We start from the raw sequence: 18949 nt of genomic DNA, 5'->3' as shown, positions 1-18949 counted from the left end.
ATAGCGATGAGAATTGGATCAACTGCTGCCGGAATGCTTTTATGGGGTGCGCGCCACTCGCAAAACTTTTTATTGGATTCAATCAGCGGGCGAAAGTCTCTTTTATTTCGCGGCCGGATTCGTCAAAGTGACCCCGGAGTGATTTGAATTGTTCTTAAATTGCTGCCGGCGGAGCAGAGGAAATTACCAAATCTGTCATCACGCGACGGGATGACTTTTTTCATCAAAATCGTCTCTTTTTATGTGAACGAAAGGACTTTTTATCAGTTTGTTGGTTTTAAATAAACACGCTTAAATTTTAATCAAAAAGGAACAAACATCAGGTTTTTAAGAAGAAAAATTTTAGATATACTTTGCAAGTTTTGAAGCCAGAGCTTTCTTCATACAAAAAGGAAAGTAGTTTTTATAAAGCTTTAAAAATTTATGTTATTTTTCGACCGAGAATTTCCTTCTGTGCTTCTTCAAGGGTCTGACTTATTTAAGAAAAATAAAAATTTTATTTAGTTGATAAAGCTAAAAAAAATATCAGTATCAATAAAAATGTACAGTATAATGTTATTCGTAGAAACAAAGAGAACTTTTGTGTCATTTTCTGACTCTCTTATTAAGATTTTATTTAATCTGCGAGCTTTAATATTGAAAAAGGAAAATAAATAACAAAGTAAACATCCTTCTTTCGTTCTCAGAAATTTTCAAAGCAGTTCGAAACCTTCAGGCTTGGCACAATAAATACGTCAAAACATTTTGCAATCTTCACTAATTGACGCCCATCCAGCCGGAAGGGGAAAGAAAAAGAAAACCAATCGATAGATGAATCTGCATTTTCCTCCACAAAAAGAGGCTTTAATCTCATAATGGGTAAAGGCTTACGAGGGGGCTTGTATCTTATTCAGTTTATTTTGACGTGGCTTTATTAAAATCCGCCCTCTTATCCTTTTTGAAACTCTGCCAATAACGCCGATTAGGTGCTTTGTGCGCCCAAATCAACGCGAGCGGAATATCGCTCTGTACATTATGCATGCAATAATAAGCGCCTCCCTCCCGCGAGTGGAGGCAGTAAACATGAATTTTTATTTTCACTTTGAAGGAGGAAGCTGCTCGATCGGTCGTAAAATTCGCAGCAGATAGGGCGGGGAAAAAGAATTCCGTCGCAGTAAATTTCTCAAAAAAGCAGATGTGCTTTAGAAGTTTTTTTTTTATTTTTTCGGACGGGTAGTTGCAAAATAGGCCGTACGGGCTGATCTTTTGATTCTCATAACATTCTCTTTGAGTTGTTTTCGGCCGCGAGGAGAAACTGGAGAGAACAAAAGTTATCGAATTTCCGAGTGTATTAGGGAATAAAAAAGTTGATCTCGCCTGCAGATGAGGAGGGAGGTCTTTGCCAGCTCGAATTGCGATTCGCTTTGTGTCTACGCATGGATATAGATGGCAAGACAAATGGCCGAGCGAGAAAGGTTTTCGTCGAGCTAAAAAACTTTTTTCATCGCCCGCCGCGTGTGCCAAAAAAGGGAGATCGAGTTTTCGCTTACCTTTGACGGCGCTGAGCTTATTGCCGACCATTTGCTTCGCCACGAACGCAGCCATCCTCGATCTCTGCTCTTCTCAGACAGTCAAGTGGAGTTTATGCTCAGCAGCGGCTGCAAACAAGGGCAAAATTCAAATGAATTTGGAGAATTTCTTTTTTTCGCGGAGAGTTACGGAAGAAAGTTTTGTGTTGGTATGGAAATGTGTCCCTTTTGTGCATTCAGGCGAGAAATTTGCGAGTGAAATGAGAGGAAATTTCATAAGCAGCCCGCTGCGAAATTTAATATATATTTCTGCGCGTTTTGTTATGAAAAACTTTTTACATGAATAAATTAACAAAGTCGTCGCGCCACGCTCATTAGTGAGGGTGTACGTCAGCCTTTTCCATTTGCACAGTTGGAAATTTCACCATGTGGAAAGAAAGGAGGAAAACTGATTGTGAAATTACATCCTGCTGGAGTTTTTTTCAGTTGCGCGTAAAATCCTATCCTATAGAGAAATACTACACGTTCCTATCAACTCGGAAACGTTCAGAAAAAAATTATATTCCGTGGCAATGATAGCTGATTCAGACTGAACATTATCTCACTTTGGATAATTAACCATGAATGGTGAAGGCAAGGCAAAAATCAGATTTTTGAAAAACGTTCCCCAACAATATTCATTTTCACATCGATTTTGTGCATTAAAAAAAGGAATTTATTTAGTTTCAATTGCAATGTAATTTGAATAACCTATTTTTAATAATAAAAAAACAGCTACATCTGGAAATTAAATATTTAATCTTCTTCAGTGCGAAAAAAATTCAAATAATGTAAATGTGAATAAAAAAAATTAAAAAGTCTCCATTCACCAGTTTTTCTAATTAATTAATATAAAATCCTACAATTTTTCATACAAAAATTTAAAGATGGAGATTACATCCTTCTTATCTCGTGGGAAAGCGTTTCTCATAGAACAGATTGCTTTTTGAGAGAGTAATTTTTCACGTTGCAAATTAGGAACTCCAGTGTGCACTTTGCATTCGAGCCGTCATTAATCTTCTCGATAGCGGAATCTTGATAATTCTATTAAACTGGGAAAAAGCGGGTGCAGCGCGCAACTCGGAGTAATTTACGACGGGATGGCGGCAGAACAACGCCAAGTACATGCACACGAGAAGTATGCGCATAAATTAAGATGCAAAGGCGGCGGTTGTGCAAGATGAACGAGCGTGTTAGATACGGCGCCGCACCAATTGAATAGCAAAATAAGTATATAATTTATGTCAAGGCAGAAGAGGGTCGTTTGTTTAAAAATTATAAGAGTCCTCGGCAGGCAGTAAAAGAAAGAGTTCAGGGCGGAGCAGATGGCATAAAAAATTCACTTAGGTGTATCTGGGATCGAGTAGCAGCTGCGTTAGGAACAAAAGGAAAGTAATAATAAAGGCGGAGGGCCCCATCAGAACGAGTGGGATTACTTTTCCTCGTGGCTGCACCGAGAGCGAAATTTGACTGAATTCCGCCGGGGAATTCGCTGCCGAGAGAAATGTTTCAACTCGCGGATTGATTAAATAGAAATTTCGCTTGATGAAGATGAAATTTATTGCCGGGAATGGAGTCGGCGGGGGCGCGCGAATCCAATCTGTCTGCCTGCGTGCGAGTTAATTTGCGAAAGAGCGCCCGCCCGCCAGCACGGTCCAAGTTAGACAACCTGCTCAGCGTATCCATCATGCCGGTTGCATACCCTCGACTTTTCCGGCGAGGGTGTATGTGTGAGGGAGAGAGTTGAATTTGCAAACAGTTTCATTTGTCGGATTAGGTCGGAGAGAGAGAGAGGAGCTCGTTGAACAAAGTGAGTTTCGAACTCAAGCAGATGGTCCCCGACTTAAAGTGATCTTCGGGGAGCTGCGAAACCAGAATGCTTTAAGTGTGGTGGTGAGAATGACAAGGGAACAAAATGTAATTGGATTAAATCTGAATATTCTCTCAAGGGAAAAAAATCAGAATGCAAATCCTGTCGTGAAAGTAATGAAATCGTTTCTTATTTAATTTGAACAACGGATTGGAATGAATGAACTATATTTTTTAAATTATATTGTAATTAAAAAAAGGTCATAATATTAGGTTTCCTATATCAATACAACTACGGATTATTTCTTTTTATGCGATTTTCACATTTTTTTAATTTACAATTCTATTTTTGACGAAAAAAAAATAATTGTAAAAAATTATGCAAAGAAAGACTTATATTAAAAGTGCCTTTAATTTCTTTGAGAACCTGCATTCTACAAGAAAAACAATTAAATTGATAAAGGATTGAGGTTTTGAACTTACGAATGAACTTTCTTTTAGCTTCATTTAACATCAATTTTAATATTGCTTGGTGCGAGATTTACGTTTTGCAATTTTGTGCCTGCGCTGTTACAAGTGAGCACTCCTGTGCACCAGAAATTTGATCTCGCGAAGGATTTTGACGTTGTTGCTCAGTTAAAAGCAATTTGAGACTCACTCGGAGGTCTTTATCATTAGTACTTGGCGTTCTGAATTCCATCATGCGCCTTTGATGTGTGGCCTCATCCATAAATTACCAACTTTCTTGTTCAACGCGCAGGCAAGAAGGAAGCCAGGCAGAAGCTGCAATTGAGCCGACTCGAGTCGGAACCATTATTATATTGTGCAAACGCGGCAAAGAGCGAACCGTGTATTTGCTCAGTTATTACATTCAGAGATGGAAAGAAAAAGAGAAGAGCAAAATGTTATGCATACCGCACTTGATATTGTGTTGTAATATTTTACATCTCAACTTCGCAAGAGCAGGAAAGAAAGTTTCGCGCTGTGTGCTTCTCCGCAACACAAACGTTTCTTGCGAGATGGAACCATTTTCCGTCCCGACAAGGTTTTTATGGCGTGCGGAATATATTATCAGCGTGGGATTGTTTACGGGTCGATCCACAAATTTTCAATTTCAAGAGCAAATTTGCATAGAAATGGCCATGTTTCCACAAAAACAAGACCACGCAAGATGAGCGGTACAAAAATTACTGTTAAATCCACATCGGCTTTGTTTGTTGCTAAACAATGTGTGTGTAAACCTTGATCCGGCTCATTTCAATTTTGGGCAATGAACTTCCACAAAGGCAGAGAGGTTGTTCTCGCCGCGGGCTGATCGCGGCATCGAGTAACAATCAATTCCCCTCTGTGGACCAAAAGCCCTGAAAATTGCTTTTTAACTAAACGGAGTGTGTTTGTGCCGTTTTTGGTTTCAGTGCTTGGAGCCAAAACGTTCAATTAACCGGCAGCAGCGCACGTACGAGAACTTGACATTATTCGGGCAAACCGAGGCAACTTTCAGGCCGGATCAGATTACGGCGAGAAATGCCCCGAAGGCATACGAGGACGGCGGCAAATTCGATACACACTCCGGAGTGCACAAAAAGCAAATATTGGAGCTACGTGATGCAGCAGAGCGCGTTTTAATTTTCGAGATGTCGCCGGCTCGGAATCGATCACGGCAGGAAATGGAACGGCATTTGTCTTTAATGCGAGTAAATCAACCTGCGGCGCAATTTATCAAATGGGGCGAGTCGGAACTAGATTTTGCTTGTTTATTCAAATGAATTCTTATTTCTGTCGTTTGCGCCCGAGCGGAAATTCACTTGAGCTGAATTTGTTCGCCATTTTCCTGCCGACAGGAAGACGCCGCTTTCAATCAAGTATAATATGAAGTCAGAAACCCTTGCAAATGAAACGAAATGCTCTGCAATTCAAATGAGGACGTATCACGTTTTCTGAACCTGATCTTGGCTGACGTGCAAAATGAAGTGTTTCATTATTTGCACAGAAAGCGTTTCGTCTCACTGAATTTTATTGTTATTTAAATTAGTTCCATTGTTTGTGATTTGCTTCAGTTAACAAGTTAGTTGGCAACACTGATTAATTAAATTTGTTAATTGAAAATTGAAATAAGGGTTTCTGAAAATAGCAGAAAATATTTTGTGATAGTATAATGAAGCTAAAATTTTCTGTTTGAAAAATCACATAATAAAAATGAAATTTTCTTCTATATTTTCATCAGAATTCATCTTATAATGTTACGTTTAGGAAGTAATATGAAAATTTAATTATCTCATATATAAATAAAACTTTCACAAAACATTTTTAATAAATTTATTTTCAAGAAAAAACTTCATATTGACATTGAGAATTGAAAATAAATTTCTCAGAGAAGAACTATTTGCAGAGAAGAGTAAAATTGGATGCTTGTCTTTCTAAAGTACACAAACAGACGCCATTTTAGTGCCATAAGAAAAGCCATCAAAAATCACTTGCCCGCGCAGAGAAAGTTTTGAATGGTGAAAATTGCAAAAGTTTTTGAACACAATTTGATTGTTCTTTGGTTAAGGATTCCAAAAGTCTGAGACGACTTCTGCGACAAATATTATTAAATTAAATTCTCTCTGTTCAATTCCAGCCGGACGGTATAAATTTTCAAAGCTGTCGAGCTTCGAGCTGTAAATTTCACGCGGATAGGAAATCGCTCGATGCCGTTAACAGCGTGACTGGTATAAGCACATAACGTGTTGCACTCGGCCGGCCGATCGGCGAAATGAAAAATGGCTCATATCCAGTGCGTCGGACGTGTTTCGCCGCGATAAAGGACGAGCGCATCCCGATGCCCTGCTCATTTTCCATCGTTCGCCTCTCGATGCTTTTGCACAATGCCGAGTGCCATACATCACGACGCCATTTATTTCGCACGCAGCAGCTCCGCACTTACTTGGCGGCTCGAGTGTATAGTAGTTTGTCAATTGGATGATTGAATTAATTTACTGCATGATGTGCTCGCTCGCGTCGGATGCCTGCGCGGCTGCGAGTGAGAGATACGCCGGCGAGAACTTAAATTGCGTTTCAAGTGGGGCGAACGAACACACGATGCTCTGATAATGGCAGGCGCTCTCTGTTCGAAACGGGGACGGCCCGTGCCATCACATCAAACGCTCAATTTCCGAAAGATGCGAAGCTTTTTTAAATTTAAATTTTTTTAAATTACACATTCAATGCTAAAAATGCTTTCTGTCGATTTTCAGAAAATTGATTTCAATCTTGCAAAGATTTTGGTAGAACTTTTAAGGTATCCTCAACTGCAGTCCTTATAAGACTAATAAAAAAAGTTGGCAAGCTTTGGAAAGTAAAACTGCTTCAGCCGCTTCAGCTTTGAAACGAAAAAATTTGACAGATCAATATCAAATAACTATGATCAATTTCTTAGGGACAAAATTGAGTGATGTCTTGTTAACAAATATATTAAAGCAATATAAGTAATTCCATTTGTTACAATGTTATTTAAAAAAGACTAAGGATAAAAAAAATATTGAAAAAAAATTTTAAAACTACATAATTATTGATTTAAATTTGTAATAAAATCAACATTATATTATCAAAAATTTAAAAATTCTAAAATAAATATTAAATATTCTCAAAGTATTCTAAACATTTATTTGTAATTAATTTTTTTTTATTTTTGAGAACTGAAATTTTTCTTCAGTGCTACATTAAAAAAAAAAAAAAATCACAAAAGTCACCATTGACTTCCTACATTGGTGTTATTTTAAATACCATTCCGTATTGGCTGCGCTGTTTACTTGCCATCAATCCGAGCTAATTTCTTTTGATAAATGGCTCAGCGCACCCAACGCTCCAATCCTCCCCGAGTACTGCAAGTTTTGATCAGCACATTTTCACTTGACTCTTGCCGGAGCTGGTGGTGGCGCAGTCTCTCAATTAGCGGCAGCTGGTTGCTGCCGCCGACGCCTTTTGTGTAACTCACTTTAATCAAACGTCATGCAGCCGCTCCTGAGAATAATGATGTTTTCTATTGCACAGGATTATTATTATTATTTTAATTTGCGAGTTATCCCTGAGCGCAATTTCCCTCGCGAAAAGGCACCGAAGGGAAAATGCGCGCCCCACTTTCGCAGCTTTTTGTCTCGAGCGCGCTGGCTTTGTAATTAATGTTGAAATGAGATCTGTGCTGCTGCCTCTGATGTTTAACTCGCAGGAGAGGAAAAAGGGATTTTGTCTCGCACTTTTTGTGGAATAAGTAGTGTGTCTGGGAAAAGTCGGTAAAGAGCTAAACGTCGCAGCCTAATGTAATTAAAAAATTTAAAACATTCCTCAAAAAAAAGGAAAAATTAAAACAAAATAAAATACAGTAATAATAATGTTAGGACTTTCACAATTTTCAACTGGGTAAATCTACGTTGTTAATAATTTAATTTTTTAAACTAAAAAAAACATATTGATCAAATTTCAATTTTTTTCAAAGGAATCATTATTTCGATCATATAAAAAATATCCCAAGGTGGAAAAGCCATGATTTTATTACATGTATTTTAAAAAAAGTCAAAAGTATCTGATTTTAGTGCCAAAATTGAGCATCGATACCTAAGGGCTTCCTTTTGTGAAAACTGAGGCCTCGATACTTCACTGCAGGTTCCCTATTGAGAATTTTGAGATACAAACACAGCCCAAACAAACAGTCAAACTAAAGCAAAAAGGGGCACAAGGGCCATCAATACAAAATGGTATGAAGCCTGGTTGAGTTTCCAAACTTTTGACCCGACGGCTCATGTTGCTGGAATAATATTATTTTGTAAATTTACATTTTAGATTAAATTAATCTGAAATTTATCTATTTAATTTAAAAGTAAAAACGGAATAATATTTTTGTGTGAACTATTTTCAGTTCTTTCATTTCAAACTTCAGCAGAGGAGAAAATGGGCTCTCTAGGAAGTTCTATAATCTTTCCGACTTAAAGTAAAATATAGTGATATCAAGAAGTACGGGGGTGACACATATGCGAGTTATTCCACATGACCGCGGGGAAATAAAAAGCGGGAGTCGACCTGCCAGAAAAGGCATTTCGCCATCAATCATAATCAAATAAGAGCCCTCGAGGCTGCTCTAATAGAGACTATTTGTCTTGCCAGTCTCTTAACAGCGCAAAAGTTGCACGACCCATCCGAGCACTCCAGGACAGCATTAGCGCCATTTCATCATCGTTTCACGAGTAGAACAAAATAAACACGATTTAAAAACATTTACGTGCAAAAATATCGATGTGGAATAATAATGTTGTTACTAGCGGAGCTCACGGATCGCGTCAATGCGTAGTTAAGTTAATGGCTTCATGCGCGGAAAATAATGCGAAATAATTTTCACCGTGTTCGAACACGGCAATCTTGCTCGTCATTTGTTTTCCGGTAGCAAGCTCTCTAGTTACGCAATGCAAATGCGAAAACTGTAATTACAGAGCCGTCGAGCTGCTATATCGATCGCCAATTAGACTCGGAACGAATTTCGAGGGCTCTACAGATCACTCTTGCGTGCGCCGCGACGAGAGTCAATGAATGAATTTAAATTCCTTCGCGGGTGCAGGAGAGTGATCTTGAATTTCTTCCTGCCTGACTTCTGTTAATTAAGGGTGACGGAGAAACCCAGGCTTTCAAATATATTTTCCTCAAACTACAAAGCACGTCAACTCGAGTACTAATTAAAAGTTTCCTGAAAGTTGATGCGGTGGCGTTTTTCTTCGTAGTATTTCTTAAAGCTTATGATTTTTTGTATGTAAGAAAGTTACTTGCGTAGATGAAAGTTTTTTGCTTCATCAAATTGAAAGTTTTCCTTTTCCAATTAAGTGGAAAGGTTTGGAAAGTGAAGTTTTCAAGTCTCCAAGAATATTTTTAAACAGATTTAGAAAAAAAGAAGCTTTTAATTTTAAATCAATTAAAATGGTTTTTGTTTCAAAGGTTTTTTTCTCACAATTATACTTATTTTATATAACCTTTTGTATGAGTCGAGATACGTAAAATCAACTCACCTTACAAAATTCTTTGAAAGAAAACAAAAACAGGGTAGATTAAATGAAATTAAAATAATGTTTTTTCATAGAGTGACATAGAGGAAGAGAATTAAAAATATATTGAAATACATTAAAATTATAAACAAACATGAATCATAACTTGAATTCTATTAATTAAATTTACAATTGAATTGGTGAAATGACTTTCATTAAAACTGATTGTTATTTCCAATTAAATTCTACAAATATTTATATAAAATTCATATGAATAAAATAAACAAACTCTGGTTCAAAACAAACAGAGCCTTCATAAAAATACATCCAGCGCAAAATTGGAGCAGCCCGGCAGCTAAATGCCTGTGTCGGTACACAGTGGTAGATAAATTCGCATAGTTCTGATCATTCCCCGGCGGCGGGCGTCGCGCGGCTTCATTTCCATCGCATTATTTGTGTTCACCGCGGCGTGCAACGCGTCGCAGCGACGCCCGAAGCTGCCGAGAGATACGCGGGGCCGCACGTACGCGAATGCAGATCACCTCTCGCGGGCACGTAGCGAGCATTTGCCTGTGAAAATGGCGCGCACACGTGTGAAGCGGAAGTCGCGGAAATGAGAGCGCCGTCTGTGTGCGAAAAATACTTTAATTGCCCCGTGCGTGACCCCGGTTTAATTAGCAAACACATTGTACAGGCGCGAGTTCAACCGGTGCGAAAAGTCGGCTTGTTTAATTGGACAAGTTTTTCGCGCCGCTTTATAAGTAGAGGAGATTAGCCTCGGATTCGGGATTGCCAGAGAGGAGATTACGAAAATTTAATTTCTGGCTGTGAGAGTAGAACAATGAAATGATTGAAGCTTTGTGACAGCCCATTGTCTTTAATTTAATCCGAATTTTCATGCCATTACTTTTGAAAGGGCTAAAACTCGATGTTCGAAGGCACGCTTTTCTGTCCCTCAATTATTTTTATCAAACCGACGCACCATTAACAATAACTGTAAATTAATTGCATACTTTCCTTTGTTAAAAAAATATATAAAACATTGGCAAAACCAAAATTTCAGTATTTTATCATAAAAGTGAAAAGACTAATTAGAGACCTTTTTTATTACATTATAAGAATATGTAATGCACATGACTTTTAATTGCAATATTAACAATTTTTTGAAGATAATTGTCACCTCAGTTAACTTCTCTGATCAAAAATGAAACAATAATTCCTCCCTTTCAAAAATTTCAATTCTAATTTTTTACTTTTATTGGATTCAATAATTATAGATTAAATGATTAGTTATAATTTTGTTACTAGAACTGGCCTAAAATTTGAAGAACGTGGCTGTTCAAATGTGATAATTATCACTTTTATTTTTATTTTAATTCTGGAAGGTTGAAATTACCATGAGTTAATTTAAATTTTAAATTGATAGCAAGCTTTAAGTCAAATTGAGAGTATTCTGTTTTCTTTCAAAAATACTTTAGATTTTTTTTATCAGTTTTTATTGATTTCCCTGACATTTTACATTTCTTTGGACTAATTTGTCTTTTTCTCTAGTTTAGAGCTTCCTTTACTTTTCATATTCAAAATGAAAATTTAATACAAAAAATTACATCTTTTTCAAACTCTTCTTCTCTCTTAAAATTTGTAAAAATCGCGCATAAAAACGAGCAAAAATATTTTCAAAAAAGATGTGCCGCAGTTTTTGTTTTCAAAACTCATTCCAGCACACGGGAGGTTTACATTCGTGTATGTTTCATAATGGAAAAGCTCGTGCTTCTCTTTTTAGTACTTTTGCAAAACGGTGCGAGCCGTGAGGCGGAAAATGTTTTTTTTTTAAAGGAACGAAATTGCAACTCATTTTTCAGCGAGCGGTGCACCTTTTCAGCATATTAAACGGCGCGTACCTCTGCACTCGGTGGAATTGTCGGCTGAAAAATTATGTTCCGAGCGCGAAAGAAAGGGGGAGGAATGAAATCGCGTTATTCGGAATGATGGGAAAGAGTGTGTGAGAGAGAGTAAGAAAGACACAAAAGTGGTAATAAATCCGCACTTGGCTGGGCACTTACCATGAACTAAAACTAAAACTAATAATTTGCTGTTAGCTCGTAAAAGAACCTGCAACAAAGTCGACACAGGACATTTGATTACGGGTGAACGAACGACACACTATGGCACCACAGAGACCACAAAAAGAAGTGGTAAATAGAAAAAAGTAGCGAAAGAGAGATTATGCGTTCCCATCAATCAGAGCAGTGAAGGAAATGGACAGATTACGGATAGAGAAAGAGAGATTTATGGTGATAGAGCTTGCAAAACACAACAAAGCACGATGCAAAAACATTTCCACGGGAAAAACATGAAATACAGTGAGTTGGTCCGTAAAAAAACAGTCGGATTTTCAAGTTTGTGTTTACTTTGTCCGCAGAAGTGAATATGCGTGTGTGTTTCTGCCGTTGCAGCAAAAGGACCACTACTATGGCCGTAATCCCCTGATATCGCATTTGCAACATTTGGCGCTCCCCTAGCTCGAAAATCATAAAAGCAAGTTAACGATCGCTGCCGTTCCAGACCGCAAACGCTTTCCAGCTGGAAGCCGCTTTTACAACAAGATGACGAGCACGGAAGAGTCAGTGGGACATAAAAAATACGTCCGAAAAACACGCGGCGCTAGTTTTTATTTGTGAGAAAATATTAGGGTACTTTTAGCGAATGCTTTTGAAAATGGAACCAAAAGCGTCTACGAAATGAGGTCGCAGTTCTCAAAGATACTGAACCCTTTTCAGAAAGGTCGTGCGGGTTAGTATAAGTAACTTTGCGGGCAAATCGGAATGTCCAGTCTACTCTCGTGTGAAGAGGGTTTGCACTGTTGTTTAGCCACCAACTTTCAAACAGAGGGAGGGAGACCTTGTGCGAATTTCAATTCCAAAAGTGCTCAGATTTGATATGATTAATTTTAAATTTTCTCGCCATAAAATAAATTAGATTTTTGTTTTTATATCATCATTCAAATTCATTATTCTAGTTTCCAGAGCTTTATAACATTTATTACATAATAAAAAGTTCTGATTAATTTAATGATTAAAGTGGTATTAAAAACTTTGTTAACAGATCTATAATTTTTAGTTATTAACTTTAGCATTGTTTAGATATCATTTATATTAAAATTGTTTGAAAAAGCCGTATTGGTTAAAAATATTTCATGATTTTCAAAATTAAATTCACTTAATTTACAAGAAGGCGTTTATTCCTCTGGCGGAAAATCTGCTTTATTAAAAATTTGAAGTGTTTTTAATCAAAAGTTTGCTTCTCATCACTTTTTGTTGGTGCGCGAGAGTGTTCCTCTTCATCAAAAACAGCCTCATGCGTCCGTACGAAAAACTCTCGGGTTGCCAAAGTTGGACACACGCGACCGGTTCGCAGGTTCGCACCGCAGCCCCTCTCAACTCGCAATTAATAAGCTTGTAAACGATGGAAGCGAACCCCGGCAAAGTTTGCGCGTTTCATTAAAACAGCTTGGCGCTCTCGAGGCGTCTCACACGCGCAAAGGAACCGTCGATCTTGAATGCGGCTAATTAATTCTGCCAGGGAGCGTGTTTTGGTCACCAGGCACTCGCAGCACAAAGGCTTGCCGACGCATTTATTGAGCCGAACACATACAAAAGGCAGCTTTCACGTGTGTGTGTGTTGATATTGATTTTGGTTTGGCCAACCGAGCGAGCGACCAACCAGCAAAATAAAAGCTCGCCGTCTTAAGTTAAGACTTTTCTGCTTCTTCCACAAACAGCCAGCGTTTCGCTTTTCGCTGGCAAGAATTGATTACACGAAATACCTTTTAACAAGCAAGCCGCACGTATAATCCGCTCGCTCCGATCTCTCACACCACGGATCGTGTGCGTCTCGGTTTTTTCCCTCTTCTTCCCGAGGCACTTTCGGCCGTCGGTGCGTCGAGCTGCAATTAAGCTCCAGGGCGGTGCAGGTGTATAATTGGAAAGTATTGTTCCAGCACGGTGGCTGGGGAAAACGACGCCAACACACAAACCACCCTTCCGACGCAGAGTAAAGAAAAGCGTGGAGAATAATAGTGAAAAAAATGGCAGCACTTTTTTCCATTTCGGTGGAGCTGAATTCAAAATTAGAATTTAAGTGGCGCGTTTACGATCCTTGATTTTCTTGCGTTTTTAATTCAGAACAGGTTTACAAGCTTTGGGATTGAAAAAAAACTGGGGTAGTGCTTTTAAGAAATAAAAACATTCATTTCACTTCATAACTTCAACTGAAATGCGCCTGAAGGATTTGCGCCAAGACGATATTTTTTCACTCAATATTAAATCATTTCTTTAAAATTTTCTACTGCTTTTTTAACATGGTTATTTCTTTTTCAAAAGAACTACTTTTATAAAAAAAGTATTTTCGGAACTGAGCATATATTCGTGGGGATGCTATTTTAAAAATAATTGAGCCTCTTACCATTGAAAGGTCTCCGTCAGATAAAGTTTCATTTTTAGATCCCCAGCAAATCTGTTCGATTTAGATAATTCCAACAATAGACTAAGAAGATAAAAGTGATTTCTAAAAATGGAAATAACTAAGGTCAACAAGCAAGTTTCTTGCTAAAAAGTTACAAAAACTTCTATTTAATATTTGAAAAAAAAAAAGAATCACTTACGTTAATTACAAATCCTGATCATGTATCTCACTTGAATATTCAAAAGCTCTACAGCATTTGGGTTCAACATTTTTTTTTAACTAATTGAATTGATAAAAATAAATACAAAATTGATGAATTGGGAAACCTATTTAACCTTTTTTTCAAATAAAATATACAATTTAATCACTTTGAAAATTCAGGGAAAATTTAATTTACAGGCGAGTACTGTGTTCACGGAGATACTAATATTTAAAGTAATTGCCATCATAAAATGAAAATTGAACAACTACTTTGATTTTTCAATTTAATTTACATCATTAAAATCGTCCTCTTTTATAAATTGCAAATAAATTAAACTTTTTCCTCCACAATTTCAGTCAATAAAATAAAAGTTTTCCAATTCTATTTTGGATTTTGTGGTGCAATGAATAATTTAATATGAGTCGGCAAACGTTCATTAAAGAGCAAATAAAAGTGGCCTTTTTCCATTAGCTGTGATGCCTTGTTTAAAACTGCTGATGCCTCTCGAAAGCAGAGGCGCTCGGTCGCTGTTCGTGAATATATTGATCTGCGGGTAACGCGAAAAATCGTTAAAATACCAAGCATTTTTCTGGTTAAAGCTCTCATCTTTTTCCAATAAAATTCAAAGCGAGCGAGAGAGATAGAAACGGCCGCTGGGATGAAATATTCATTGTATTTATTGCCGCGAGGTATCAGTACTTGAATAATGAAAATGTGTCGGCGAGAGATACAGCAACGCTTCAATAATTCTTGGTTTTATGAAGCGAAACGGGGACACACCACCGTTTTCCATGATCAAATAGTAAATTATGGCAATTCGATTGATGACCTTTGATGGTGGACCAATATTCAGGCAGTTTATTTGAACTTGTAATGGTCCGAAAAGGTCAGTAAATCAAACAATGGAAAACGAGAGATAATTGGGCGAAATGGAGAAATAATTTTCATACCAGATTCAAATTTAAAATTGCTTCAAAAATAGCATCAATCTTCATGATCATTATTAAAATTATCCATATCCATCCACATTTTGCAGTGAATATAAGCATTTTATTTATGAATATTTCAAAATGAAAAGGAATATAATATCGTCTTATGAAAGTTAGAACGCCGTTTGTTTGAACATGCTTCTGAAATTAAATTGCTTCCATAAATCAACTCCCTTGGAACATGGAAAGATTTTTCACCTGGATATTAATTTTCATGTCAATGGGCGACGACAACCCTCTGGTCCTTTTGAGTTCAAATATTAAAATCAAGAAAATAATTATTGATTTCTGGAGCAAAAGTGAAGCCGAAAGGGAGGGAGCCACTGATGAATTCAATTACATTTTGCATTCCAAACGGTGGCGCTCACCTCGAAATTGCGTTCTCTCCTTTTTGTTCGAGCTCCGGTGAAGGAGCAAGAAAAAAACGCACGCAGGCAAACTAACTGTTCAATTTGTATGAAATGTAAATATCAGGCGCACAGGGCGGCCGAGATCAAAGGACAGGCAGCGGAGCTCTTTTGGGCGGAAATCAATGGCGGAGGCACCTGGGGAGGCGCCCTCACCCGAGTTCTCTGCTCTCCCCAAGATGCAAAAAGAAGGCGTGTGTAAACAGCGTGTGAGTCACACAGACTCTCTCGTTGTTCCTTACTGCACTGCACGTGTATTCGGCAGGCAGTGCTCCCAGTCGAACAATAAAGGCGGCTTTTGGGGCCAAAAGTTAGAGCGCGCGAAACTTCAGCTTGGAATGTGCGGCCCTGGTAACGGCCGTGTTAGTTCCGAAACAGCAATTTGAAATCTTGAAGCGAGGGGTGGGACCGCCCTGTATGCGGCTGCCGATTTAGACGGCAAGGGGTGAATATCATGAGAGAAACGAGGGCACTTTTTAGGATGGGCCGACCCCATCAGAAATGATGAACGAGCCTGCAATTTCCACTGATGCATTATGCCGAGACTTGAGTGTGGGTCATTTTTCAAAAAATTATGGAAATACATACACGATTTGCGGCTTTTTCAGATTTCTTTTTTCTCTTGGAAAAAACTGTTCTTTATAAATCTCTTTCTAATCACATTCGTTTCTGTTGAAATTAAGGAATGGAAGAAAATATTAAATTATAAGAATTAATTTGCCTAAAATAAATTTTGAATTAATTATTTTTATGACTTTCTCTATCAATTTAAAACGTTTCTGAATAAAGTTGGATTATTTTAAATAAAATTACATTTTGCTGCATAATAATATTAAATAATGCTGTAACACCTCGCAGAAGTTAATCAAACTTTGAATTTTCAAAGAAATTGAAGAAATCTGGACCGAGCGCTAATAGCTTTTGCTAATCTGCTCAATCACTACCAATTCAAAGGATCATTCGTATGACATTTCACTGCAAGCGTCTCTATTCAGTGAGGCAAAAAGTCACCAGGCAAAGTTCTTTCATTTGACAAACCACGCACCCAGTCATCCGTGGAAATAACTCCAGCGAAAAAAGAGTAAAGAGTTGCTATTCACAAAAGAGACGGTGACGAGTTCGGGCCCGACGCCGGTAAATAAAACGGGGTGAGGAGCCAACAAGCGCAGGAAGCCCTCGAAATGCGGAAAGGTTCGTGAAAGAGGCCTCGTCACTTATAAATTTCACGTGTACAAAAATAAAGCACCGAAGGATTTTGACCTGTCGGTGAATTTGTCACGCGCAAAAGCGGAATCCACTAATAGACGGATTAATTTGCATGTCGGTTTGCAGTGAGGCGGCGTGTGTCGTGCACCAGACAATTATGGTGGCGGATTAGCGGTAATTGGAGCTCATTCAACAGAGCCAAATGATTCTCCTTTGACGATTGCCCGCAGGCTCGGCGCCCCTCGCACCTTCTATTCGGCGTTATATATTTTTATTTAATAAACTGCTGCTAACTTTTAATCAGCTCTCGGAAAAGTTTATTAAAAAGAGGCCGCGCGTTGAATTTCCGATTGGGCGGCTCAGTCGAATGGAATTGCACGCTCCACGGGAGCCGAAATTTTCACTCTCAAATCAGCGATGAAAGGAAAATTGCAATGGGGACGTCAGAGAGAACTAAAGGTAGGAGGGAAAAAAATCGCTTTTTACCCTCGATTTGACTCTGTCTGCTGAAGGATTAGCTACAGTTTCATTAAAATGGCAGGTTTCCTCAAGCAGAATTATCTTTACGATTATTCATCTTTCTTTTAACGAGGCCCTCCTCCTTTACGAATAAAAAACTTATGTTCTATCAGAGAGCTTTTTAACTTCTAGATTTATTATTTTTTTTTTTTTTTAGTTCTAACAAAGAAGAACAGAAATTAATATTTTTTTCTTTATATAAAATAAAAGTAAAGTTGTTTCACAATGTACAAAATATTTTTATGTACAGAATTATATAAAAACAAGATTTATTAATCCCAAAGTTTCATTTCGAAAGCGGCAATGCAAAATTATTCTTAATTTGGAAATTTAAGACCTAAAATATGATTGAAATTTCTGAGTAAACTAATTTACTTTGACCGTTACTTGAAGATATAAAGATCACAACTAATTTAAGATACTGAGAATTTTGACTTTCTTTTTTTTTACGGGACTTCTTAAGAATCTTTGGCATTAATTGGAAAAATTTATATTCATTAAATTCGTTTTTGCAATTAACTTTTCTTTCTTTCAAATATTCCAAAATTTAAGAATAAAACTAATAAATTTCAAAATACTCGATTTTATCTGATTGTGTGTGAAAATGCGCTTCTCTGAATAATAATTCTGAGCAGTGAACATTATTCTTTCTCAGAATCGTCATCATTATAGAAACACCCCCCGCTGATTTCCAAGTGATTGATTTCAATCAAACAGGAGCAGCAATCAATTTAAAAAAAAAAAAATACAAAATTTCAGAGCCGCTTATGACATTTCTAGACGGAGAAAAATCTCCATCGCTTCGATATGTAAAAACGAATTTTCCGCATTATTAAGCCTCGGAGGCCGGAAAAAGAGGACGGAATTTTTATTCGAGACGCGGAAATATTTCATCACAAAACAGCCGCATCGTTGCGTCGTCTTCTTATATTGGATATCCGTGGGATCAGCATTTTTATTACTTTTGTGTCGGCCGACGGAAAATGCATGCCGGCCAGAGAGTGATGTAAATCAGATTGTGTAGACGCGTCACAACAAAGCGGACACGTATTCATTCTCACGTGCCAGAGTGGATGGAAAAATAACGTTCCTTGTCTTTCTCTCCGGCGCGAAATTGATCTCGGCGCTGAAAGTTTGCACTCAACTGTCAAAAGGAAATACGAGATTCGATTAAAGTGACTCCGAGAGTAGAAAAGGGAGGAAAAAATGAAGCGTTATTTCCAGGCAAGTGCTCTGCCGTGTAATTATCGCGAGTGTTTATCCTTCTGCACAAATGCACATCGAGTGCAGAGTGTGGGAGTCTCTTTTTTGCTCGATTCCGCCGCATAGAAACTAGATTAGCGACAGTTGCGCCTCGACGGATACACCAGAGACGAGCACCAAGTTCGGCGACCAACTTTGCACGCCGCCGATATGTAAAGTTTCGCCTTCTCAAACCATGTAAATGCATATTATATACAATATAAAGTTTTGCTCGGTGAAGTTTTGCGTAGAATAATCTTAGAAGTTGGTAATTCGATATCATGTGAATTAATTTGAAAATTGGAGACAATATTTTATCAGGATTATTTTAAATTATTTAACAAGAGATCCAATCAACAATAATTTTCTGGATTAACATATTTTTTTATGTGGTGATTGAATCTTCCTCTAATTAAACTGAATTTATTGAAAATTTACAATTTAATTTAAAACAATTTTGTAGATCTTGTGGGACAAAAATGGTTGGGCAACTCCTTAATTACTCTTATAGGTAATCAAATTTTTTTAATGAAGTTTAAGCCGTTTAATTAATTTGGTA

At 37.6% G+C, this 18949-nt stretch overlaps 1 protein-coding gene across 3 annotated transcripts in view; it reads right to left on the bottom strand.

The window, feature by feature from the left end:
- Window positions 1-18949, bottom strand: part of LOC132193120 (complexin) — a 66572-nt gene that overhangs the window by 39893 nt on the left and 7730 nt on the right. For 2 of the 3 annotated variants that reach the window (XM_059613524.1, XM_059613526.1), the window contains exon 2: window positions 1530-1637. In XM_059613524.1, coding sequence (XP_059469507.1) covers window positions 1530-1584 — 55 coding nt within the window. In that variant the 5' untranslated portion in view covers window positions 1585-1637. Of the gene's footprint in view, window positions 1-1529; window positions 1638-11424; window positions 11474-18949 lie in introns of all 3 variants that reach the window. The other variant, XM_059613525.1, reaches the window with a different exon arrangement.

Source organism: Neocloeon triangulifer, unplaced genomic scaffold (genome assembly GCF_031216515.1).
Source record: "Neocloeon triangulifer isolate White Clay Creek 2 clone unplaced genomic scaffold, ASM3121651v1 ptg000003l, whole genome shotgun sequence".
Taxonomy (NCBI): Eukaryota; Metazoa; Arthropoda; class Insecta; order Ephemeroptera; family Baetidae; genus Neocloeon; species Neocloeon triangulifer.
This window is presented reverse-complemented; position numbering and strand designations above follow the sequence as displayed.